The sequence below is a fragment of the Pelodiscus sinensis genome, chromosome 31 (genome assembly GCF_052426305.1).
Source record: "Pelodiscus sinensis isolate ZL-2025 chromosome 31, ASM5242630v1, whole genome shotgun sequence".
NCBI lineage: Eukaryota > Metazoa > Chordata > Testudines > Trionychidae > Pelodiscus > Pelodiscus sinensis.
In genome coordinates, this window is record NC_143082.1 from 2216342 (window position 1) to 2241090 (window position 24749).

The window sequence follows — 24749 nt, forward strand, 5'->3', positions numbered from 1 at the left end:
TATGCTTTCCGCTGGAAACAGGGAGGAGAATGAAAAAGGAAGCAGACTGGCAGGGGACTTTTGCACCTTAGCAGCTGGTACTGGAGGACCCTGGATTTCTTCTGCACCTAGGACTTCATGGAGTTCCGCCTACAAAAACAAAGAAATTTAGTCTCCTAATTTTGTCCAGAGATTCTCAAAATGGAATTCACACTGATGGGAAGTGAAGCCGCAATTTATAAACTAGAGACAAATTAAGGTGCTGGCTAGTAAGGGACAGGCAGTGGAGCAAGAGTTTGAACACGTAACAAGTATCTCTTCCTATGTAGGATGCGACAGGCACTTAGATACAATACCTCATCTCTAAGGAAATAGAATAATCTAGGAGTCAAGACGCTAACTCCAGTATCTACAGATTAATCCTGGGGCGATTCTGCAATTGCTGCATTTGGAGCTATAGTAAAACTGCAGAAGTCCCCCAGGGTGGACAGGTGGGTGGAACAGTGGGATTCCTGCATGAATATCAGTACAATGGGTTTGGATCACCATGCAGCCGTGTGCAAAATTCAGTAGAAAGATCCCTGGCCAGTGATACGCCGAAGTATAAAGCTTCTTGGAGAAAACAAATTCTGTTTCTCCAAGAGGACTTGGAGGGAGCAGGCAGATGAACGGATCACAGATCTAGTCGCCTGTTGCTACTCAGGAATGTTACTGTAGAGACATTCCCCACGTACGAGGCATTGTTTAGAAAACAAGCTGTTTGTGCAACTCTCCCAGCCCGTCACTTAATTCCTTCGTACCATCAGATCATCTTCATCTTCCAGATCTTCTTCCTCTTCCCCATCTTCTTCATCCAGGTCCTTCATGCACAGAGCAGCCATTCTCTCAATAGCTTCCATGGGCAAAGGGGCTGAAGAGAAGAGGCGACAAATGCACAGCTCATTTCTCAACCATTTAAAATCAGAGTTCCATCTAGGGTGCTTGTGGGGGTTGGGGGTGGGTCTTGTTGCTAAGCGAGGCTCTGCCACTTCCCTCTTGCTGTAACCCTGAAATTAAACTGCTAGAAGTTTACAGTTTGTAATTCTTTTAATCCAGTCCTTCTGGGATGCAGACGTGTCCCAGCGGAGGACATGTATAATGGGCAGGGAGTGGAGGACCACTTACTTTTCCCTTTTGGCTTCTCTTTTGAATCTGGCTGGCCTCCAACGATAGCCAAGAATTCCGCTTCCAGTTCACCATCATCCGCCTGATCGTTGTTCCTCATCCCCTCCGGAGAGCAGTCCACTAGCAAACCCATCTGGAGAGGATAAAAGACAAACCACAAGTCAGTGGGCTCCCAACAGGCAACAAGAGGCAGTAGTATGTAGTGCTTAGCTCAGGGGACATTGCATAAGGAGCCCTGAATTCTGCTCTCAGCTGATAGAGAAGCGTCATCTGATGGTTAGACCAAGGGATAAGAAAGGGGCAGGTTTTTCCTTCCAGCTTCGGGCTAAGAACAGAAGAGTGACCATACTGGGTCAAACCGTCCAGCCCAGTATCCCATCTTCTGACAGTGGCTGGAGCCAGAAGCTTCAGAGAGAATGAACAGAGCGGAGAAATTATTTAGTGATTCATCCTCTGTTGTCCAGTCCCAGCTTCTAGCAAACGGAGACGTGGGGACATCCAGAGCATGGGTTATGTCCCTCTCCATCTTGGCAAACAGCCACTGATGGACCCGTTCTCCATGAACATACGAACGGCCAGACGGGGTCAGACCAAAAGTCCATCTCGCCCAGTGTCCTGTCTGCCCACAGTGGCCAATGCTAGTGGGAGTGAACAGAACAGCATTAGAATAAGCATTGATGGACCTGTCCATGAATGTATCTAGCTCTTTTTTGAACTCTGGTAAAGTTCTGGTCTTCACAACATCCTCTGGCAAGGAGTTCCATAGGTTGATATGCACTGCATAAAGAAAAACTTCCTTTTGCTTGTTTTAAACCTGCTGCCTATTAAACTTTTACCTGTTTTATTTTTCAAACAAGTTAAGCTTTCGGCCTTCCCATTTTTGCCACTCTGTGGCAATGGGCTCCAGAGGCTAACTGTGCATTGTGTGAAGATGTACTACCTTCTGGTCCTTTTAAATACGTTGCCTATTCCATTCATTGGGCGATCCCTGGTTCCTGTATTATGGGGAGTGTGATCTCACGGTTAGAGCACGAGGCCATGAGATAGAACCGTAGGGTTCCATTGCGTGGGCAGGCCACACCACCTCCACGTGCCAATTTGCCCACTGAAAGTAAAGCTACTAGGGTAGCTACTGACACTGCTAAGCATGGCACAGCTTAACGTACGTTCCTCATAAGAGAAGAGCTACAAGAGCGCCATCCTATTACTCCCCTCATTCTTTATTACAGTTTTCCCTAACATGCATCTTGCTGTTTGTACGGTGGAGTGCACCTACTGCATTATCTCCTACAGAGATCACTGCACAGATTTAATTGCAGGTGTGTCCGTGCTTTTATAGGAGTGTTTGGTTTGCTCCTCCCAACATGCTCCCTATACCTGTTCACGCATGGAATTTGACCCAATCCCTGCTGGCGGTAGAAGCAAGCATCAGGGAGGAGGGCAGCCTTCAACCGAGACAATGCGGGGCAGGGTAATACAAATCCTATTTGCATGCACCATTATGTAAAAATCCCTGACAGATGGCAAAACTCAACCCTAGACCGCCTCCTGGTAGATTACTAAAAGAACGGCTAATGCAAGCAGTGCAAACCTTCAGAAGGCCTGAAAATGGGGAAGCCGCATGTGATCCCCTCATCCTCCGAGCTGAAGCACAGTCAGATAAGTTGTGTGGTAGATCAAGGTTTTATAGCCAGTAACATTGAAAGTTTCACCAATTAACGGATCACACAGTCATTTTATTGAGTGTAGGACTGGAGGGAAGGGGGAGGGTTAATACATTATCTTCACCTAAGTGGATTCTAAAGGCATCATCTGTCTGTCTGCCACAAAGCCCTTCCCGGCACAGGAAGAGAGGGAAGGCTATTGCCATCTGACACTGGACAGTCTGTCCTCCACAGACTTGCACAACAGCTCGAATTTGTGTGACAATTTGACATTCTTAACATGCTCCTCCAGCAGACAGGTACCTCCATGAATAACTAGGTGAGGTGCCAGACAGCAGAACTAGTTACCGTGATGTGTGTAGGTTCCTACCCAGAAAGTGACAGCCGGCTTGCCAGCCTGTCTACCTTTTCAGCACATAGCTAAGTTCAGTAAAAAGGGGGCAAAAGAAAAATCTACAGAAGCTGAATTACCCACATCCCCTGATACAAGAAACCTGGAATAATACCCAGCTTTAACCGCCACCAACTGGATGTTGCAGGATGCTGGATCCCATTAACGTGGGATGTATGACAAGACATCACATTTTATTCCTCATTAGTCATGAGGAGCAATCAAATCCCCCCCATTAGACTGGCACATGTGCTTCAAACCGAAGAGTGAGCTTTGAAATGTTAAATGGATTGTCTGACACTTGCAAAACAAATACAAAACTCAAGAGTTAACACCATTCATTTTAAACATCTTAGCAAAATCCTAAATTCTCTTCCTGAAAATAAACCAATTGCCTGACCATGCCAGTCGCTATCAGAAAGGAGACCAGCAGCTCACATAAACCTGCTATGCGAATCTGAAAGTTAAGAAGGAGAAACAACTCAAAATATCACCCTGCCTGTTCGCAGAGACTGAGAAACCTCACACTCTAGCTCATTAGGTAAACACAAATGAAAATTAACACCGGGAATTCTGCATCATGAAGCTAGGATAAAAGACACTGTGCCTTAAGGAAATGCCATAACACCATTTTAAATCCCACACAATAGGGTTTTTTGTTTGTTTGTTTACTTTTAATTCCACATTGTGTGTTAGAGAGACAATGGAAACAGAAGAGTCACTCCTTCTCATCCGGTCCCCCATCTTTGTCCCAAGGGGCTAGGGTGGAGGGGAATGATTGTTTACTTCTATTGTTCCTAGTTTGTCAGTTTTCCTGATTTGATTTCTAAATGACAGCAAATCTGATTCCCACCATGGGATGGAGGCAGAAGCCACTTGGGTTACAATCTGGCCAATGTTCCCACTGGCAAACCAGTATGTTTACCATAAGGCAAGCAGGACAAAAATGTACCCACAATGCAAGAGCAATATTATTAACAAACAACAATTTTTCATCTCTATAGGACTTCTCATCCTAAAGGAGCCCAAACTTTACAAACTGCAGGCCGGAACCTGCGCCTGCTGAAGTCAAAAGTAGCAGGGTTGGGGCCTTTATACACACAAAGGTTACTTCATAGATGGCTTATCTGGGGCAGGACAAGGGGGAGCAGCCATAGGGATTGGGGGGATTCTGACAACAGGACAACAATATTTTTTACACCAAAAACCTCAAAGCAGGTCTGAAGGGAGAGGTGTTTCCTCACACAGACCAGGGAGAAGCAAAAAAGGAAACCCATGACTCACCTGTCTGGCTCTGGCAGCACCACTGCCTGGTGGTGGAGGCGGCCTCCTGTTCTTGTTCATTTCTTTTTTTCTCCCCCCTCAGATGCAACTGAAAGGAGTCAGTGCATTGGGTCAAATGGAGCTGGATGGTTACAGTGGGATCACACAGCCATTGTCTCTGTTTCCACATCACCCATCCCTAGCGCACACACACAGGGCAGCTTGGCTAACTAACCTCATTCCGTCTCCCTCACCTAACGCTTTCTTCTTCCCCCCCTTTTCCCCTCATCCTACAGACTGGGTCAGATCAAAGGCCCATCTAGCCCAGTGTCCTGCCTTCTGACAGTGGCCAAGGCCAGGTGCCCCAGAGGGAATAAACAAAGCAGGTAATACCACCCCATACACCTCCAATGCTCCCTCTCCTCCCAAGAGTGCTCACCTGCTAAGAGCTGTCCCACAAATCCCTAACCCAGCACAAACACTTCCCAGATCCTAGCTTCCCTCTCACCCAAGGAGATGCATTGTGTACTATTCTCCTTGCCCTTGAGGTCCCTCTCGCTCCCTATTCTAATGCCTCTCCCCACAGAAACCACACTCTGAAGTGCCACACTGTGGGGCTTACTGTCCCTAACACTACTCCCCCCATGCCCAGGGCTTCTGCCATGACCACCACCCGGCTTCTCCAACACAGAACCCTCCCAGCCCCTCCCCCCGGCACCCTGCCCCCCCAGCCCCCCAGCCCCCAGCCCCTCCCCCCGGCACCCTCCCCCCCAGCCCTCCCAGCCCCTCCCCCCGGCACCCTGACCCCCCCCAACCCAGAACCCTCCCAGCCCCTCCCCCCGGCACCCTGACCCCCCCCAACCCAGAACCCTCCCAGCCCCCCCAACCCAGAACCCTCCCAGCCCCCAGCCCCTCCCCCCGGCACCCTGACCCCCCCCAACCCAGAACCCTCCCAGCCCCTCCCCCCGGCACCCTGACCCCCCCCAACCCAGAACCCTCCCAGCTCCCAGCCCCTCCCCCCGGCACCCTGCCCCCCCAACCCCCTCCCAGACCCTGCCCCCCCAACCCTCCCAGCCCCTCCCCCCGGCACCCTGCCCCCCAACCCAGAACCCTCCCAGCCCCTCCCCCCGGCACCCTGCTTCCGCCTTGCTGCCCCTCCCCGAGCCTCGCTATCTCCCCCAGCGCAGGGCTCTCTTGGCGGACACCCTTGGGGGCGGGGGCCCCCCTCCTTGCTAATCCCCCAACTCACTTCCTGCTTTGCCCGGGTAGCTGTCAACAGCGCGCCTTGCTTTACGGCTACCGACACGCCACTGTCGCAAAACTAGTGTGAGAGACGGACTCCATTTCCCAGAAGACAACGCAGGGAGGCAGCAGAAAGCGCGCATGTGCAATAGTAGAGGGGCGCGCTCTATGGCGGGGCGGGGCGAACAGTCAATTGGACAGCCAGCGCGGGGAAGGGTGGTGTCCGAGTGGGCGTGTCTCCGATGAAGGGGGCGGAGCGGGGGGCTGCTGACTGATTGGCCAAGCGAGAGGGGCGGGGCCGAGCTCGGGCAGGGCGGGAAACGCGGGGTTTGCTGAGGCGAGCGCGAGCCCCCGTCGCGGGCTGAGGCGATGGCGGCGCGAGCCCTGAGGCGAAGGGCGGGGCAGGGGGTGAGAGCGGAAGGGCGGGAAGCCTGAGGGGAGGGGAGACGAGACCCGACCCCCCCCAGGTGAATGGGGGCGCCCCGCTGCCTGCGCCTCAAGCTGCCCCCGCCCCCGGGCTGTGCCGCCCCCAACCCAGAACCTTCCCACGGCTCCCCCCGCGCCCCCCCCGCGCCACGGCTCCCCCCGCCAGCCCTCAGTCCCCCCCCCCCCGCGCCCCGGCTCCCCCCCGCCCAGCCCTCCAGCCCCCCCCCCCGCGCCACGGCTCCCCCCGCCAGCCCTCAGTCCCCCCCCCCCCGCCACGCTCCCCCCGCCCCCCAGCCCCCCCCCCCCCGCGCCACGGCTCCCCCCGCCAGCCCTCAGTCCCCCCCCCGGCCACGGCTCCCCCCGCCCCCCTCGCCCCCCCCCCCGCCAGCGCCCCCCCCGCCAGCCCCCAGCCCCCCCCCCCCGCGCCACGGCTCCCCCCGCCAGCCCTCAGTCCCCCCCCCCCCACCCCACGGCCCCCCCCGCCAGCTCCCCAGCCCCCCCCCCGCGCCACGGCTCCCCCAGCCAGCCCTCAGCCCCCCCCCCGCGCCACGGCTCCCCCCGCCAGCCCTCAGTCCCCCCCCCCCGGGCCCGGCCCCCCCACCAGCCCCAGCCCCCCCCCCGCGCCACGGCTCCCCCCGCCAGCCCTCAGTCCCCCCCCCGCGCCACGGCTCCCCCCGCCAGCCCTCAGTCCCCCCCCCCGCCACGGCTCCCCCAGCCCCCCCCCCGCGCCACGGCTCCCCCCGCCAGCCCTCAGTCCCCCCCCCCGCGCCACGGCTCCCCCCGCGCCCCCCCCCCCGCGCCACGGCTCCCCCCGCCAGCCCTCAGTCCCCCCCCCGCGCCACGGCTCCCCCAGCCAGCCCCCCCGCGCCCCCCCCCCCGCCACGGCCCCCCCCGCCAGGCCCCCCGGCCCCCCCCGCGCCACGGCTCCCCCCGCCAGCCCTCAGTCCCCCCCCGCGCCACGGCTCCCCCCAGCCCCCAGCCCCCCCCCGCGCCACGGCTCCCCCAGCGCCCCCCCCCGCGCCACGGCTCCCCCAGCCAGCCCTCAGCCCCCGTCCCCCTCCCCCCTGTGCCACAACTGCCCCAACTGGTGCCCACAGCACACACCCCTATGAGCTACGCCATCGGGGTATGTGCATACAACCGCATGTCCACTAACTTGATCTATGCCACCCAGGGCCAGCAGTGCCCTTGGGCCGTGTCTGTCAGGCAGCCCATGGTCTCTGTGTTGAAGGATAGATAAATCGGGTGAGGAGCTGCAGGCCTTGGGTTTGGACGTGGCCCCCACCTTGCCTGGATCTGGCCCCTGAGGCTCATCGTTGGGTAGGGCTGGAGCGCACAAAATGTACGAGCCTGGGCCCCCCACGTTTTGGTGTGCCAGGGGAGCGTCTTTCTCCTCCTCAGTCAGGGGCTTTTCACTTTGCTTCTCACCTGTATGTGGCTCCTGACTGATTTTTCTGTAGGTCAATCACCCCTGATCTAAAAATGGTTTCCCACCCCTGGGATAAATGGACAGACATCAGGAATGGTAAAACACACACCTGGAGTAGGACATCTCAACTGGCCTGGGCACTCAAGTCATGGACTTAAAAAGTAGCCATTCTTCTACAAAGGAATATCACCAGTCAATTAGAGCGAGAACATGTGGAATTGACCTTCATATGCAAATTGGACCCTGTTACCCTTGGCCTGAACAACGATATGAACTGGATGGAGCCTCTTGATCCACTCGTCTGAAGTAGTGGGTTGTGCCCACGAAAGCTCATGATACTATATAATTTTTTTTGTTAGTTTTTAAGGTGCCATGGGAGTACTCGTTTTCAAAGTTATACTAACATGGCTACTCTGAGACTTTTAAAATAAAAAGCTGCAAAAAGCAGCAACGCATTGCCGCAGCCTCCTGAGCTAAAATCCTAATTTCATATTTCACTGGTAAAACTGCAGGCAGTAGGGATGTGTGGTGGTTAGTCTCCAACAGATCTTGAATATTTCAGTGTCAAACAGGTGTCAAGGTCAGACATCTCAAACTCAATGTACCTTAGGGCCAGGGCCAGTCCTCTCATCCTACTGGACCAGCAGGCACGCCTCTGGCAGGGCTCCAGTGCAGGGAATGTTCTCCATGGGTTCCCCCAACCCCACCTGCTGCCCCTGGGCCATATAAACCCCTCAGAGGTCTCTGGTGCCACCACTGGTAGTGTAGTGGGGCAAGCGTGGTTTTTGGCTGCTAGCACTGTGCCACTGCCAACACGTCTCTGTGGTGGCCCGGAGGAGGTGTATGCAGAGCTGTCCTATCATCAGATGGTTCGGAGTGGCTGCCCTGGCCCTGTGCTTTGGGGAGCGCTGTGGCAGCCACCCTAACTGTCCTATGAATGGGATGGTTGCTCATACTTTGATTAGCCCATGGGGCCTTGGGTGAGCTGAGGATGTCAGAGAGAGTCTATCCCCCCCCCCCCCCACTAACTGTGGGGAGCTGCGAGGAAGTGGAGTGACTCAAGCCTGTGCCACTTCACTGCCATCTTTCAAGTCAGCCCACGCTGGGGCTGGAGTGATCCACTTCCTGCTGCCACACTGAAGTAGAGCAACCAGGCTTGCCTGGAAGATGGTGGTGGAACAGAGCAGACGCTGCTGTGTTGCTTTGCTTCCCCGCAGCTCCCACCAATGCAATGAGTACGGGTGGGCGTAGGCCCCCCCCAATCCCTGCTGCCACCCCATGCTAAGCCTCCCCGCTCCCTTGGGAGGAAGCTTGACGGAAGGGGTGCGAAGGTGGGGAGAGGATTGTTTGCAGACTCCCAGGCTGTGAGTTTGAGACCCCTGGTCTAGATACTTTGATTGTCTCAGAGGGGTAGCTGTGTTAGTCTGTAACTTTAAAAAAACTAGTAGTGCTGTAGCAACTTAGAGACTAAAAAATATTTAGTATCAGAGGAAGTGGGATTTGCCCATGAGAAAGATCATATTCATAGAATCATAGGACTGGAAGGGACCTCGAGAGGTCATCGAGTCCAGCCCCCCACCCTCAAGGCAGGACCAAGCTCCACCTACACCATCCCTGACAGATGTCTATCTAACCTGTTCTTAAATATCTCCAGAGAGGGAGATTCCATCCCTTGGCAATTTATTCAATATTTGACCACCCTGACAGTTAGGAATATTGTACAAAGGTGTTACAGGACTACTCATTTTTTTCATACTTTGATGTTAGGTATAACAAAGTGAGCAAAATCCATGTCCTTGTAGTTGAATAATTTGCATAACTTCACTTTGATTTGCATGAGAGACAAGATGAGTGAAGTAATAGTATTGGACCAACTTCTGTTGGTGAAAGAGACAAATTCACAAAGCTCTTCTACAGGATGGCTACAGCAGCACTGCAAATGCCTGTCTTACATATATGCTCAAATGCTATGGATGGAAGAAAATCTCCGGAATTATGTACTAATAATTAAAAAAAAAGTAAAATTTCAACATTTACACTTAATGGCTGTGTCTACACTGGGCCACTTATTCCGGAAAAGCAACGATGCTCTACTGTACAAAATCAGCCGCTATTCCAGAAAAACTATTCTGCTCCCGCTCGGGCATAAGTCCTTATTCCGGAACACTGTTCCGGAAAAGGGCCAGTGTAGACAGCCCAGTAGTCTTTTCCGGAAAAAAGCCCTCATCGCGAAAATGGTGATCGGGGCTCTTTTCCGGAAAAGCATGTCTACATTGGCCACAGACGCTTTTCCGGAAAAAGGGCTTTTCCGGAAAAGCAGCCTGCCAATGTAGACGCTCCTTTTCCGGAAAAACTGAAAACGGAATAGTATTCCATTTTAAGCAGTTCCGGAAATTCATGCCAGTTTAGACACAGCCAATGTGTTTTGCCTTGTATGAAATAACATGCACTGAGACTTGTATATGTTGAGCATTCTCATGTATTTCCCCCATCTAGATTTATCAAGCTGTCAAGATGAATAAAAGGAAGAAAGAATTATCAGGTAGTAATAATATAATTATCTGAAGAAATGGGTTTTGCCCACAAAAGCTCATGATACTATCTACATGTTTTCTTAGTCTTTAAATTGCTACTAGACTATCTGTTCTAATTATTTTCACTAGGGCTACGTCTACACTGGCGACTTCTTGCACAAGAACTCTTTTGTGGAAGAGTTCTTGTGTAAAAAATCTTCCACAAGAGCGTTTCAACACTGCTCTTGCTTTTGCCCAAGAGCATCCATGGCAGTGTGGACGCTCTCTTGCACAAGAAAGCTCTGATGGCCATTTTAACCATGGGGGCTTCTTGTGCAAGAAATTCATGTTGCCTTTCTACACTGCCCCCTTGTGGAAGAGCTCTTGCGCAAGAGGGCTTATTCCTCGTGGGGAGAGGAATAACTCTTCCGGAAGAAGCCCTGTTTTACAATGCTATACTGTACATTTACTTTCGCAAGAACCCTCATGCAGTGTAGACAGCAGGCAAGTTTTTTTGCAAGAACGGCTGTTCTTGTGCAAGAAGCTGCCAGTATAGACATAGCCTAGGTGTGCTAGCCCTGGAGTGCCCACAGGATCAGCAGCTATGCCATCACCATTTCCCTCCTTTCACCCTACTGTTCAATCCTTTACCCTTCTATAGCAACTTTCATGTGAAGATCTCAAAGCATTTTACAGATATTAATTACATTTATAACCCTTCTGTGTGGTAGATACCTATTATTAGGCCCATTTTGCCAATGGATAAATAGAAACACTGAGATGTGCTGTGATTGGCCCATAGCCACACAATGGGCCATTGACAAAGCAGAAGTAGCCCCCATTCCGCTCCTCCATTTCCTTTATAGCTTCCTTTCTGGCAGTGCTTCATTTGTAAAGAAAGAAGTGCTGGGCTCAAACAATAACAATGGCATCTTCTGCACAGTGTGACCTCACATGCTCTATACACAGGAGGTCACGTTTTGAAGTGTCACTGACAGAAGAGGTAGCGCTCTGCTCTCAGGTGGTTTTGTTTTAATAAATATTTCATGAAGTTTCTCAGTAGTATGCACTTAGAGACCCTGGCTGTTTGTCATGTAGCAAGCCCATTTCTTCTTGTTTGCATACTTAAGAATTCACCATTTGCATTGTGTGCTCCTGCTGTCTCTCTTGATTGCATTTGTTCTTACTCTGTGGGATATCAGAAGGGAGTCTGGCCTGGTATTTGTTAGTACAGTAATAAAGAACTAAAGTTGATGAGATTTTCAAGTGAGGAGCATGGTCTGCATTTTGGGGGGGGGGGGCAAAGGGGGGAAACAATCCTCATCTTTTTAACCACCTCTCCATCTAACTGAAACACACTTTGAAGAATCAATAAATGCTGCATCTTATAACAATCCAGCACAGCACGTCAGCCCATTTTAAAAACACTCTAGAGTCAATCAGATCTGTTTAGGCTTTTTTAACTTTATTGGGGAATATCGGAAAATTGTACTAGAGGGCTAGTAGCCCTTGAACTTTCTATTCAGAAGTCAGACAGCAGAGCCTACAAGCAAGAGCAAGCTTCCTGTCAATGCACTGCAGTAAGGAAATAAAAAAAGGGGCCAGATTCTGCTCTTATTTACTCTTAGGCTTGGGAGGATTAGATTTTTATCAATAAATGTCTATTTCATTGTAGTTTGCACTACAAGTCGATGCAATAGTATTTCCATCAACAACAATCAAAATTTACAGAAAGGCAAAACAAGAAAAATGCTGCTTGATAACTTCTTAGAAATTGATTCATGGATATTTACTTTTGCATATTTTGATATGGGATATTGATAATTTGTGTTTTAACAGTTATAAAGTTTTAACTTTAAATCTCAGTGCCTGCTGTCATCAAATAATTGTCTGACCACTTCATATGTGAACATTGAAATCAATAAAAAATGCAAAGCCTATAACTTTGCACAGTTGTGAAAATTTAACTAATTAAAATAAAAATGCTTAAAAATAAACATGGAAAAATAAAAACCAAATCTATTTATACTGTTGTAACTGCACTGACTTCAATAACATGGCTCCTGATTTACATCATTGTGTAAAAGAAGAATTGGGTCCAAGGAATGGCACAAACAATATTTAACCATATGGGTAATAATTTTTAGTACTAACTACAGAGCTAGCTGAGTCTCAGGTTCTTCGCCTGAGTAGAACCTGTCTAATCTGCTCAGAGACTGAATTTGTCAAATTATACCTTGTGGTGTAATTATTATGTAGTTTCTGTTATGCAGCTTTCTGGTAAATGAAGGATTACTAGAGAATCCCTGTTCTGCCTCCCTCAGCTGGTAGTGCTTACAGTTTACTCTAGAAAGGAGATCTGGAATTTGACCACTCCATAGTTAATTTTTAACCTAAGCAACATGCACAGGACACTTCTAAGATTCAGAGGGGATTTCAGGATTCCTAGCTTAGCATTTGTTTTCCTTTCTGCCAAATCTAGGGGTGTCCAAAGCGCAGCTATCAGAGGGGTAGCCCTATTAATCTGTATATAGACAAAAACAACAAGGAATCCCATAGCACCTTAAAGTCTGGGATAGTCCTCTCTTCCCAGGACAGCATACGTGCTGAACCCTTCATTTACCCCAGAGCAATGATTTAAATGACGCATGTAAAGACTCGAGCAATGCTGGGTAACTCAACCTGGCAAATATCTATTGTAGCTTACTGCAGTGTTCCTAAATCTGGAAATCCCTGTGCCATATCATTAAGAGGCTAGCTGGATTCAGTTAAAGGGCTTGACTCTTCGTTACAATAAAGCCAGTTGACATCCCTCTGGCAGAGTAAAATGCTGCTTTACACCCTATATAAGGAATATTTACACTGCAAGATGGATGCAAAGTGTCCTTAGCATAACTGACTGTAAGAGCCAAAATTATCAGTAGCATTTATGTTGTCACAGGTTGCATTAGAAATTTAGTGTTAGTTTGACATTTTTATGCAGCCAGAAAAATTAATGCAAAACCCGCACTCATATTCAGTTGGCCAGTGATATAATGATTCTTTGAACTTATTAATTTTCCATTGATAGGGCCCATGGAATAATTGCCATAGCTACCATGAAACTGTATAAAACTGCACTCTTTTTCTGTTAATTGTCCCAGTTGCATAGAACATTATCAATTTGACTTTTTAATTATTTTTTCCTTTAAAAGGAGACAATGAACTCAATATTTCCAAAGCAAAAAGAAGCCTTAGGGAGAACTCCCAGTTGACAGCAGAGACTAATTTTGAAATACCAGTACCTCAATCCCATGGTTCTGAACAAAAATCAAAACCAACCACAGCAGTAACAAAGCAGGAATGGGAAGAGAAAAGTCAGGAAAACAGTGAAGCTTTGGCAGGAAACTTGCAAACAAGGTAATCGAATTTGTTCCCCATGAAGCACTGGAATCAGCCAACCTGAGTTTGTTGGATGATAGGAAGCTAAGATTTGGAATAACAAAGGTGTTGGGAGGAGAGTTCTCCCTATAGAGCAGGTTGTGTGAGATGAATATGGAAAAATAATTCCTCTTTCTGATTCCCTGCATATTTAATTCTCACTGCCTTTGATCACTTGCACAGAATTTCTTTCACGTAAGTTTTCTTTTTAGGAGAATGTTCACTTGAAGCCTGAAGGCTAAATTCTGCAGTTCTTTATTTAGGCAAACCTAATAAGTCAAGAACTGCAAGATTTGTCCCTGTGGACCTAATTTTCAGAGTTATTAAGCATCTACAACTCCAAATGAAGTTATAGAGTTGTGCTGGCTGAGCATCTCTGAAAATCAGCCCCTATATTTATACTGTATATGTTTGCTTCAGTTTTATTGGTGTACATTAATACTACTACTTTGTGCTTCAGTAGTGTCAGTTGAAGGTCTCAATAAAACAGAATTACTGTGAAATGGATCAATATTGTTATTCTTTTTTTACAGAAGGAAGTGATTATGACTTGCTTTAAGGCATTGGTACAGCTGGAAATAGAATGCAGGGGCCCAGAATCTGTGCTTTAGCCTTTTCCTAGGGAATTTATTAATTTGTTAATTTACAGTTCCTAAATGTGCATACTGTTGTGTTCTTTTTTTTTAACCAGCTCAAATGATGAAGGAATAAAGAATTCCCCTGAGCTGAAACAGCTTTCTCTTCCTTTATCTCAGGTAAGTCTGTTCCAATGATGCAATACAAAACTAATAGTAGCAATAAATTATGCTGTGGTCAGCTAGGTGCTGTCCAGACATTCGGCTTAGTGAATTCCCTCCATAATTCCATTGTGTAGTTAGATTTGCTGTGTGAATATTGTAATCTCCTAGACCTCACACTTGAACACTTAGGCTGTGTCTACACTGGCCGCCTATTACGAAATAGGCATGCTAATGTAGAACTTTGGAAGAGGCAAATGCACGGGGGATGTAAATATCCCCTGCGGCATTTGCATTTTCATGGCCGCCGCTTTTTTCCGGCTTGGAGATAAGCCGGAGAAAAGCGTCCAGACTGGCGCGATCCTCCGGAATAAAGCCCTGTTCCGGAGGATCTCTTATTCCTACTTGCAGGAAAACACAGGAAAACAGTGAAGCTTTGGCAGGAAACTTGCAAACAAGGTTCTTGCAAGTAGGAATAAGAGATCCTCCGGAACAGGGCTTTATTCCGGAGGATCGCGCCAGTCTGGACGCTTTTCTCCGGCTTATCTCCAAGCCGGAAAAAAGCGGCGGCCATGAAAATGCAAATGCCATGGGGGATATTTAAATCCCCCGCACATTTGCCTCTTCCAAAGTTCTACATTTGCATCCCTATTCCGTAATAGGGGCCAATGTAGACGTAGCCTTATAGTTTGTTGACAGCAGCTTTATCAAAGCCACATGCACGGAAAAAAGTTAACCTCATGGGCATCTGGTAGCCTTCCCAAATTGCCAGGGTTGGCCCCGCCCCACTCCACCCTCAGAATGCCTGCTGTAGGTGTTTTGGGAGCGGAATGTTGCTGCCCCCAGTGCCCACACTCCCCCTGCTCTGAGGCTGGGCCATGCACTGTGCCCTCCTCCCTCCCCCGGTGCCCTGAAAATTTCTGATATGAGAGAGCTCAGATCAGGGTTGCTCAGAGTGCTGTATTACTTAGTACATTTGGTAATAACCACTCTTTACACTCATCATTATTGAACTTGGTTGTAGAATTCATCAGGAAAGTTTGTGCCAGTCTTTGCAAAACCAAAGAAAGGTTTGACTGAAACACCTCAGAGAAAAAATGGAGAAGCAGCAGAGTTTCAAACAGAACAGGTACAGCACTGGATCATCAATTAACATGTTAGCCTCACCAATGCATGTGCAATTAATGATATAATTTTCTCATGTCAGTAATATACAATAATTAATCAGCATGGCTCTACTTGTTGTAGATCGGTAAGTATTAAGGATAAAAAAGCTCTATGATGTCCATCTACTGTAGTCTATTTCCTCTTTAGTAGGCCTGTAAGATTGCTCTGCTATCTCTTTTCTCATGCTTTGTCTTGATCAGTTTTAAATGACTTAGCGTCAGGGTTTCCACCAGATATCTTGAGAAATTATTCTATGGTATAAGTTGTCTCAGCAGAATGGACCAACTATTATATATTCAAATTGGTAGCAGTAAATCCTTACCTTAGACCTTAGTTCATTCCATACTTTTAAGCACATTGGGCTACCCACATTCTCCATGCTTGCTTATCAGCTGCCATTGTGACCTAAGTCCTCCCATTTCAAATTAAATTTTTCTACATCACTGATAATCGTGCGCTTCCAAGCAGTAAATCCAAGGAGGACTAAAAAAGGGAAAGCTGTTCAGTGAGCGTATTTAAAATTTTTCTGAATTCTGGAAGTGATGATTCTGTTGGCAGAGGTTCTTGGGAATTTCATGAGGTCTCAGAAAACTTCTGAGAAGGAGAGAGGGGGGATAAAGCCTCAGGCAGATCCTGGGCCAGTGTAGATTAAACTCAATGGCATTATGCCAATGTACATCAACTGAGGATTGGCCCTCTCTACTTTCATTGTCTGGCTAACAAACTTACACCTTTGGGAACAACTGGTTATTATTAACTTTATCACATACTTGCAAATAAATTTCACTTTTTGTTAATATCTGAATTCAGTGCATAGCTCTTTTAAATTGTCTGGTAATTGTATACATTAGAGTAGAGATCTGTAGATTGGAAAATACTGAAGTTGCTCTGTTTTCCCCTCAAGACACTAATGATGCACAAACTTCAAGAAACATTAGAATCTAATCTCCGATGCACAGACAACAGTCTAGCATGTGAGCCCTCAGAAGTAGATATGCAAGAAGCAAAGTCCCCACCAGGGTCATCTCAGTTGATGGGGACCAAAGTGCAAGAAGCTGAAGATACGGTAATTCCTCACTGTCAGAAATGTACCAGCGAAGGGCTGGATGTTAAAACTCAAAACCAGCACAAGATTAACAACATAAGCAATGAGGCTGCTATGGTAGGGGTTTCTCACCAAGGAACAGCATCTAATTTAAAAGAAGACAGCTGCGACCAAAATACCTATGTGGAACTTGTTCCCTTATTTCCAGATACACTATGTCAGAAGGATGCAGGCAGTCATGAAAACAGGAACCTGTCTCTCGGGTCACTTGAATGCCCCATTCAAAAGGATGAGAGCTATAGTATATTAGCAGAACACAGAATTTTTGAGGGAGGTAAAGATAGACAAAATGAAGATGTGAATAGTTCCCTTCAGAATGTGGACCAAAAGAAACTCACAGAGGAGGATGAAACTGCCATAAAATTAAGCAATGTTAAAGAAGAAAAAGGGACTAAAAGTATGCATGGAGAAGGCGTAGCTCTGGTGGATACAAGCATCAAAAGCAAAATGGAGAGCAGAATAATTAAACCTCAATTTTTAGTAAATTTAAACATCACTACAGATGAAGAACAGAACAACAACACATGCACAAGTGGCAGAGCAGAAGAGCAAAGTAGCAGTGACAAAGGAGCAGAGCAGAGGAATCCATTTAAAGATGCCAAAGCTGCAGAACAAAACAGCCCTCATGGCAGTGGCAAAATTGCAGAACACAGCGACCTGTGCAGTGTTGATAAAATTGTGGGTGAAAGCCACTCAAAAAGCAGTGGCAAAGCCACACTGCAAAGCAGCCCATGCACAGGTGATGAAGTGGTAGTAGAGCAAGGAGGCAGTTGCAAAGTCACAGAGCAAAGCAGCCCAAACAGCAGTGGCGCATTCTTGGAGCAAAAGAGTGAAAACGGTGATGGAAAAGTTGTAAAGCAAAGGAGCCCGCACAGCAGTGGCAATGTCTCAGAGAAAACTGGTAATGACAGAGACAGAGAGATTTCTGGGAAGGATTTTCCTAGTATTAGTCAATCCATTATTGTTGATCTGAAGATGGATGTAGAAGTTACTGAATCAAAAAGTGTACAAACTACTGAAACAATAAGTCTTTTCTGCCTACAAACTGAAAGATGTGGTCCCTTGGAGTGCAGCAGCGCCTCCCAGCAACCTGCTTTTTACACTGGAGAGCCTGATGCAGGCAAAGAAGAGGCAGAAAAGGAGAGAGAGAGATCTGTAGGCACTAGAGCAGAATCTAGCCCAGTTGCTTTGGACTCCTTGATTGATAGTTGCTTTATACATGAGAACAATCAAGAAGATCACATCCCTTTGGAGTGGTGGAAAGCAAATGGAAGTGAGGGGTTGAGGCCTGATAGGAAACAGTCACCAGTTAGTATCTGTGACTCAGGACCTAATATATTAGAAGTTAAACAGTCAAATACAGACAGTGTCCCACAGGCAGCAACTCAAATTCCAGAGACAGGAATAAAGAGTTCTCCCCTTTCACTTGGCCTCTTGTGGAATGTAAAAAACAATGAAGAAACAGTCATTTGTGAGAAACATAAAATGGATCCTGTTCCCATGGAAAATTGTCTTTCCCCTTTAGATTTAAACATCACTACAGATGAAGAACAGAACATGTGCACAAGTAGATGTGTTGATGTTCTTGAGCAATTGAAAAGAGAAAAAGTAATCAGTCATAAAAGAGGAACTGATGCTAATTCAGGTGGCTGGCCATCTCTTTCTGCAGCAGATATCAGTTTGCCTACTGGTGCACTGAGCGATCCTCTCCCGGTGGACCAAACCTGCTCATCTTGGGAAGATGCACTTTCTCTGGATCTAGAATTGTTGCCTGACAGCCAGTTTCAGAGTGTCCTTGAAGATAACAGAGTGGAACTTTCACAGCAACAGGTAAATTGATTGTAAAGTTACAAAAGTGTTGAGCATAGATACCCATTTTGGACAGCATTGGGCACACCTAGCATACAGAGGATAACTAAATTCAAAATGCACTTGGCCAAACATGGAGTTTTTTACATAGATGCAGAATTTCTGTTCCCTTTCACGATCACTTTACAGTGTTCCTAATACATTAGGAAATTGTATTAGGCCATCCTCAGGCCTAGGGTTGTGAAGGACTAGTCAGCTAGTCACTCCATCCCCCTTGCTGCCCAGGGAAATCAGTTTGACCAAGTTTGTCTGCAGGGAGGGGACAAGGGGTTTAAATGGTGGAATTTTACTAGCATGAGGAAACAAAGAAACCTGGTAATACTAGGAGGTAAAAAACCGATAGTGCCAGAAAGGAATCTTGGGTAGGAAAGAAAAACAAAGGATCATGCTTTCATAACAGTCCTTTTTGACTGAGGGACTGAGACCACTTACAGAGAGAACAGTGAGCCGCACCATAGCCTTAGCTGGCTGTTAGCTTGTGATAGGTAGAGGCTCATGTGCCAAGCTCCAGAGGTCCCAGGTTCAGTTTCTAAAACTATGACATGTCTAAAGTTAAATGGAACTACTTATGTGTGTAAGTGTTCAACTGAATTGAGGCTTAAACAGATCCATTGGGTAAGACATTTCTAAGGACATTTATTTAAAACATTTCTTTTAAGAAAAGAATCAACCCCTCTCCCACTTATTTAGCCTTAATCACATTTGTTTAAAACATGCTACCTTAGGGCAGAGCTACCAAAAATGCAATTCTCCTGGCCAAATGCAGCATACAACCTTAAAATGTAGCTTTTGGCCCCACTCCCTATAAATGCCAAAAGCTGCAGGGTGAGAATAAAACTGTTTAACTAAAAGGCAAAATCCTCAAAAGTGGCTATTACTTTTGTGTGCCTCCATTTCTGGGGGCACAGCTTAAGGCGCTTAAGGACCAGGGTCTAAATATAGCTTTTGGGTTTCCTAAAAGTTGCCAATGAGGTTTTTAGTGTTGCACACTTTGGCAGGGACACCAACAGCCTCCGCAGACCCCACGGCAAGGAGTGGAAGGGGCCAGCTCTTTGCTCCCAGAACGGGTAGGGCCAAGGGCAGGCCAGTTCTCTACATGGCCAGAAGCATGCCATGCCGATCCACCAGCCCTTAGAGCTGCACAAATGTGCAAGCAGGGCTCCAGCAGCAATTTAAAGGGCCCAAGGCACCATCTGCTGCTGTAGTAGCAGTGGCGGTGGCCAGGAGCCACTGGCCCCTTTGAATTGCCAGGTCCCGGGGCAACTGTACCCTTTCTCCTCCCCATCCCCGTCAGTGGGCCTGCACTTTGGGCAACTCATTAGAGGACATATCTGCATCAGAGTTCTGACTGTACTCATCACTGATTTGGTTAATCATAAATTATTATACTAAGATACCTAAATATTGTGCAAAACAATAATAGATTTCCTCCATCCTGGTTTTAATTTGGCATGGAACAGGGGAAAGGAATGAGTACACATTGGAATTCTATTCTGTACTATTATATATAGGTGTTCATACTATGCTCACTCAACACTAATATCTGAGCACCTTCCAGTAGTCATTAAACAACTTCTTTTGGTGTGTCAAATACAATCTTTATACAGAGCATTTATCTATTTTTGTATTAACTTCCTGTCTTTCAGCCATTTTCTGTGGGTAGTAATTGCAGTCCTTCCATCCCTGAAAGAGAGCATCGTGATCCACAGATGCCAGTCCCAGTCATTAATATATCGTACCCCAACAAGCTGCAAACCAGGTAGGGAGACTTCTCACTGAGCAACGTGAAAACTTATTTTCAGTGTGTTCCGTGAATTCGTAGTTTCATGCTCTGGAGTAAGCAATGTTGTGTTTCAACACTCCAGGACTGTACATATTAATCCTGACCACTAGAAATAGAATAATTGGTATTTCAGTGGACTTGTTTGGCATTAGAAACATTTCTGGCAAGAAGGAACAACAACATTCAGTTGTATTTCAAGCTGTCATGGAAAGAATAGAATATGCGAGCTGGCTGTAGTAATGGTTTTAGGGCTCTACCTCGCCTCTTTCTGTGCCAAATATCTGTACATAAATATGTGGGTGTGATCTTACCATACAGGCAGGCAGAGGTGTGAAGTGACATAGTGGATTCACATGCAGCTATGTGCTCTACACATGGTTTAGAGTTTGGGACAATCTGGAATTGGGCAATTACATTATGCCTACCTAAAACTTCCCTTGCAGTTTTATATTAATCTCATATTCTTTACTTCCGGACCTAAACTATTGTGTAATGTTGCTGAGGGCTTTTGACTATTTTGTTCCATACTCTACTGGAGTGTGAAGACAAAAATCATGACTATAGTTTGCAAGGCAAGATGGAATCCTTTCAGATGAGCATGTTGTAGCAATGTGGGATACTAGTTTCTGGTCAAATACCAAATATAGGGAACTTCTGATTGTATAGGTAATGCTTTCTAGACCCTCATTCAGATTTTTCTCAAGACAAGAACATATTTTTTTACTTATCTGAAGAACTTGAAAAAATGGAAACTAGATACAGATTGTAGAAAATATATTGGGGCCAGGGCAATACTAAAAAGTTAGGTCAACCCAGCTACATTGCACAAGGGTGTGAAAATCCACATATATTGCGATATAGTTAAGCCAACCTAACCCCCAGTGCTAGGTCAATAGAAGACTTCCATTGATCTAACTGCTGTCTCTTAAGGATTTACCACAGCAACAGGAGACCCTCCTCACATCACTGTAGTGAGTGTCTACACTGAAGTGGTACAACAGCACAGCTGCAGCAGTTTGTGTAGAGATAGTCTCAACATACAATGAGCCTGATTTTTGCTTATAGCTAAGGCCCTTTTACACCACTTTGGCAGTGTAAAGAAGTCTTAAAGTGGGAGTAAAGTGCATTTAGCTATATATATGGGCTTTAGTATAAGCCTCCTATATATGGCTAATATTTTAGCTGTATGGGTGCTGATGTTTTGGTGGTCAGGATTGTTTTAGTTCCTCTCTCCTTCCTTTTTTCATCAGGGTTGAGATGATGGAGGAGAGTTGTGATTCCACCAAAGAACAAGATGCAACAGATGTTGTTTGTGGTCTGATTATTGAGCTCTCTAATCTCAAGTAAGAACATACATCTGTATCAGGGATGGTACATGTAGAATTCTTCACAGCATGTGAGTCTCTTAATTATTGACTGGTGAACAGGAGGATTGTTTTACTGGGTTTTATAATATAGACCACTTCAGAGATTTGGTTAGTTTTAGTGTCAAATGTCCAGGTCTTTGTGTGCGTTGTAAGAGGTTAAACCTGAACAAGGCATGTGCACAGTTATGTGGGCATAAGTATAAGCTTAAAATGTTATCAAGAAATACAGGAAAGGGATTCCTGCACTAATGACAGAACAACTATGGGGCTACCATATCACTCCTATGTACCAGCAATTTGAAACCACTGCTTACTTTTACTTATGCCACAAGTCTCCATTCATACATGTACTGGAGTTTAACAGTCTTATTACACACACTGAAGCAAACCACGTTAAGGATTTGCAGGGTCAAAGTTTATGGCATTGTTTTTGCTAGGAAAAGATATATTTAAAAAAAATCCTAGTGTACACATGGCAAATTGTAATTACATAAGAACATAATTGTGGGCAACCAGATCAGGTCAAAGGTCCATCGAACCCAGTATCCTGTCTTCAGATAGCGGCCAATACCAGTTAGTTTAGAGGGAATGAACAGAACATATAATCATCAAGTGATTCATCCCCTGTCACCCATTCCCAGCTCCAGAGCCTAGGGACTCTTCAGAGCATGTTTTTGCATCCTTACCCATCCTGGCTGATAGCTCCATGATCTTATCTAGCTCTTTTTTGAACCTGTTATAGTCTTGGCCTTCACAGCATCCTCTGGCAAAGAGTTCCCCAGGTTGACTGTGTGTTGTGTGAAGAAATACTTTTATTTTAAATCTGCTACCTGTTAGGGATGTAAGAGTGTAATTGCGTAAATGGGTAACTGATTAGCATGAGATGATCGGTTGTGCAAGCTACACTTGGTTCTCAGTCCAGCTTTGTATCCGAGGCAGCAGTGCAGGGCAACAGCGGTTCCCCAGGAGCAGGAGGGCAGCGCGGAGCTGGTACATACGGACTCCTGGGGACCCTGCTACTGCCCCACGTGTAACCCTGTAACCATTGAAATTTTCAGCAGTAACACGGTTAATCAATTATATGCATTTTAACATCCCTGCTACCTATTAATTTCATTTGGTGACCAATAGTTCTTGTATTATAAGGAGTAAATAACTTTCTGTACACCAGTCATGATTTTGTTGACCTTAATCATATCTGTCCTTAGTCCTCTTGGCTTCAAGCTCAAAAGTCCTACTTTTATTAATCTCTCCTCAGATGGAAGCTGCTCCATACCCCTAATAATTTTTGTTGCCCTTTTCTGTGCCTTTCCCTATTCCAATATATATATATATATATGTATATTGATTGATTGAGATGAGGAGACCAGATCTTCATTCACTATTCAAGATATGGGATACCATGGATTTATATAAAGGCAATATGATATTTTCTGTTTTATTATCTGTTCCTTTCCTAATTATTCCCAACATTGTTAGCTTTTTTGACGGCCCCTGCACATCCCCATAACTCCAAGATCTCTTTCTTTTTAATATGGGTTAGTTGATCAAAGTAAATCCTAATCTCTACTAGTTAGTGGTTTTGTGTAGAATTACTCTACAGTAAGACACTAGCAGATAACATGTTAAATACTTTTCCTGTCTTCCTGATTTAAAAATACCCACTCCTTTTATCACAGTGAAGACAAGGCCTGACGGGGAAGGGATTTTCATTTATTTAAGAAGCTCCCTATTCAGGAATTTGAATTAAATAAATGCAAATAAACAAACCATAAAGATTGAAGAGTTTTAGGCCCTTATTTATGTTTAATCACATGAGCAAGCTCTTCCTTATTCACTGTGATTAAAGGTAAGTACATTCTTAAGTGCTATTGTGAATGAGGCCTAATGCATTGTTAAAATTTTCTGCTTATTTGTACCAATTTAGCATTTTGGAGACAATATCTCTTTGTGAAAGACACAACAAATATGTTTTTTCAGTTAAAGGTGTTCTGAAAGGGAAAAATATTGTGTGTGAATTATAGAACTTTCAGATTAGTGAAGTACAAATTAGTAATCTTTATAAGAGTGAGGTTTTTTTTAAAGATATTTAGAATCTCATTTCTGCAGCTGTGTAGAGAGTTTGCTGCTAATGTGAAACACATCTTGTTTTCATTCTTTCTAGTCGACTGATAATGAACACCCACAGGGATCTGGAGTCTTTTAAGAGGCTGAAGTACAGAAAAAGCAGACAGTCGGGAAAGTTTTTTGCTCATGCCCTGAAGGGAGCAACAAATACTGTGTACACAGTAAAAAAATGGAAGGAGGTCTAGGACTGTGCATCAAATCAGAGCCAAATAATAGCATTGCTAGATTTAATGGTTTCAATGGCCAAAGGCTTTGTTCTGTTCTGGTTTTGCTTTTAATCTCTTACATTTGGTATTTTAGAACTTGTTCTCATTTACACTAAGGCCCCTTTATATCACTGTAGCCATGTTAAGGCTCCTTTTCACTGTGAGACTGGAGCAACGAGGCTGTACCATAAATGAGCATAAGGCTCAGTGTCTTGAACCAAATTCTAGCTTATTACTTGCTGATTGCAGTCAAGGAATAATATACACTCATCTGCCTCCCCATAAGGCACATATGCAGACCTCAAAAAACAGTTGTTGTGTGCTTAAATTCTGGTTGTGAACTCTTGGTCTTTCCTTTCTGGCCTTGTCCAGATTAGAATTGAAAGGTGAAACAGTAAGCCATTCTAACTGCCATGTTTGAAAAGTCTAGTGGAGACCAGGCAGCATGTACATGCTAAACTATGCAACGGAAACCCTAGTATCTCTACTGAGACTTCACCTCAATCAATGTAGCATATGTTTAAGGTGCCAGACTTTTCAAAATACCTTTCATCCTTATCTAGGCAAAGCCTCCACAGTTCCACTATGGAGTCCTTGCAGAGCAGGCTTTCTTCTTGTTTTCAGGGGAAACAAGAATTGAGGTGCTATTTTTTAGTCCTATGACTCTACAACAGCCTGGATTTATGCTGTATTTTTCTGGTATAAATTATGCATAACTTTGGCCCTTCAAATTAAAAGTAAAACTGTTTGCCAGCTGTTTTAAATCTATAAGAGGGATGACAAACCTGAATGGTGATATATATTTCTCTTCATTCTGTACTATAAAATAAACCCAATACTAGTTGAACACATTTGTTATAATTGAGATGAGTCTTCACCCATTTCAATACTTCATTA

The 24749-nt window shown here is 45.8% G+C and overlaps 2 protein-coding genes across 11 annotated transcripts in view; one reads left to right on the plus strand and one right to left on the minus strand.

Annotated features, from left to right (window-relative positions):
- Window positions 1-5814, minus strand: part of CC2D1A (coiled-coil and C2 domain containing 1A) — a 34963-nt gene extending 29149 nt beyond the window's left edge. For 6 of the 8 annotated variants that reach the window (XR_012899734.2, XM_075917187.2, XM_075917184.2 and 3 more), the window contains exons 1-5: window positions 5711-5814; window positions 4483-4570; window positions 1144-1276; window positions 780-889; window positions 67-129 (exon numbers count right to left, since the gene is read on the minus strand). Coding sequence is in view for 7 of the 8 variants with exons in the window: in XM_075917187.2 (XP_075773302.2) it covers window positions 67-129; window positions 780-889; window positions 1144-1276; window positions 4483-4542 (366 nt within the window). In the remaining variant the exon portion in view is untranslated. Of the gene's footprint in view, window positions 1-66; window positions 130-779; window positions 890-1143; window positions 1277-4482; window positions 4571-4900; window positions 5157-5710 lie in introns of those variants that run through there. The other 2 variants (XM_089774567.1, XM_075917185.2) reach the window with 2 other exon arrangements.
- Window positions 5815-5984: 170 nt separating this feature from the next.
- On the plus strand, window positions 5985-24703 carry BRME1 (break repair meiotic recombinase recruitment factor 1). 3 transcript variants are annotated; one of them, XM_075917127.2, is made up of 9 exons: window positions 5985-6111; window positions 10055-10100; window positions 13266-13470; window positions 14183-14246; window positions 15253-15357; window positions 16300-18330; window positions 20016-20128; window positions 21403-21495; window positions 23684-24703. In XM_075917127.2, exons 1-9 carry the CDS (start codon window positions 6073-6075, stop codon window positions 23829-23831), a joined length of 2844 nt encoding a protein of 947 aa, XP_075773242.2. In that variant the 5' UTR covers window positions 5985-6072; the 3' UTR covers window positions 23832-24703. The 3 variants fall into 3 exon arrangements, with proteins under 3 accessions (XP_075773242.2, XP_075773247.2, XP_075773246.2); XM_075917132.2 differs by lacking the exon at window positions 13266-13470 and having other exon boundaries at window positions 6035-6111; XM_075917131.2 differs by lacking the exons at window positions 5985-6111; window positions 13266-13470 and having other exon boundaries at window positions 9266-10100.
- The last annotated feature ends 46 nt before the right edge of the window (window positions 24704-24749 follow it).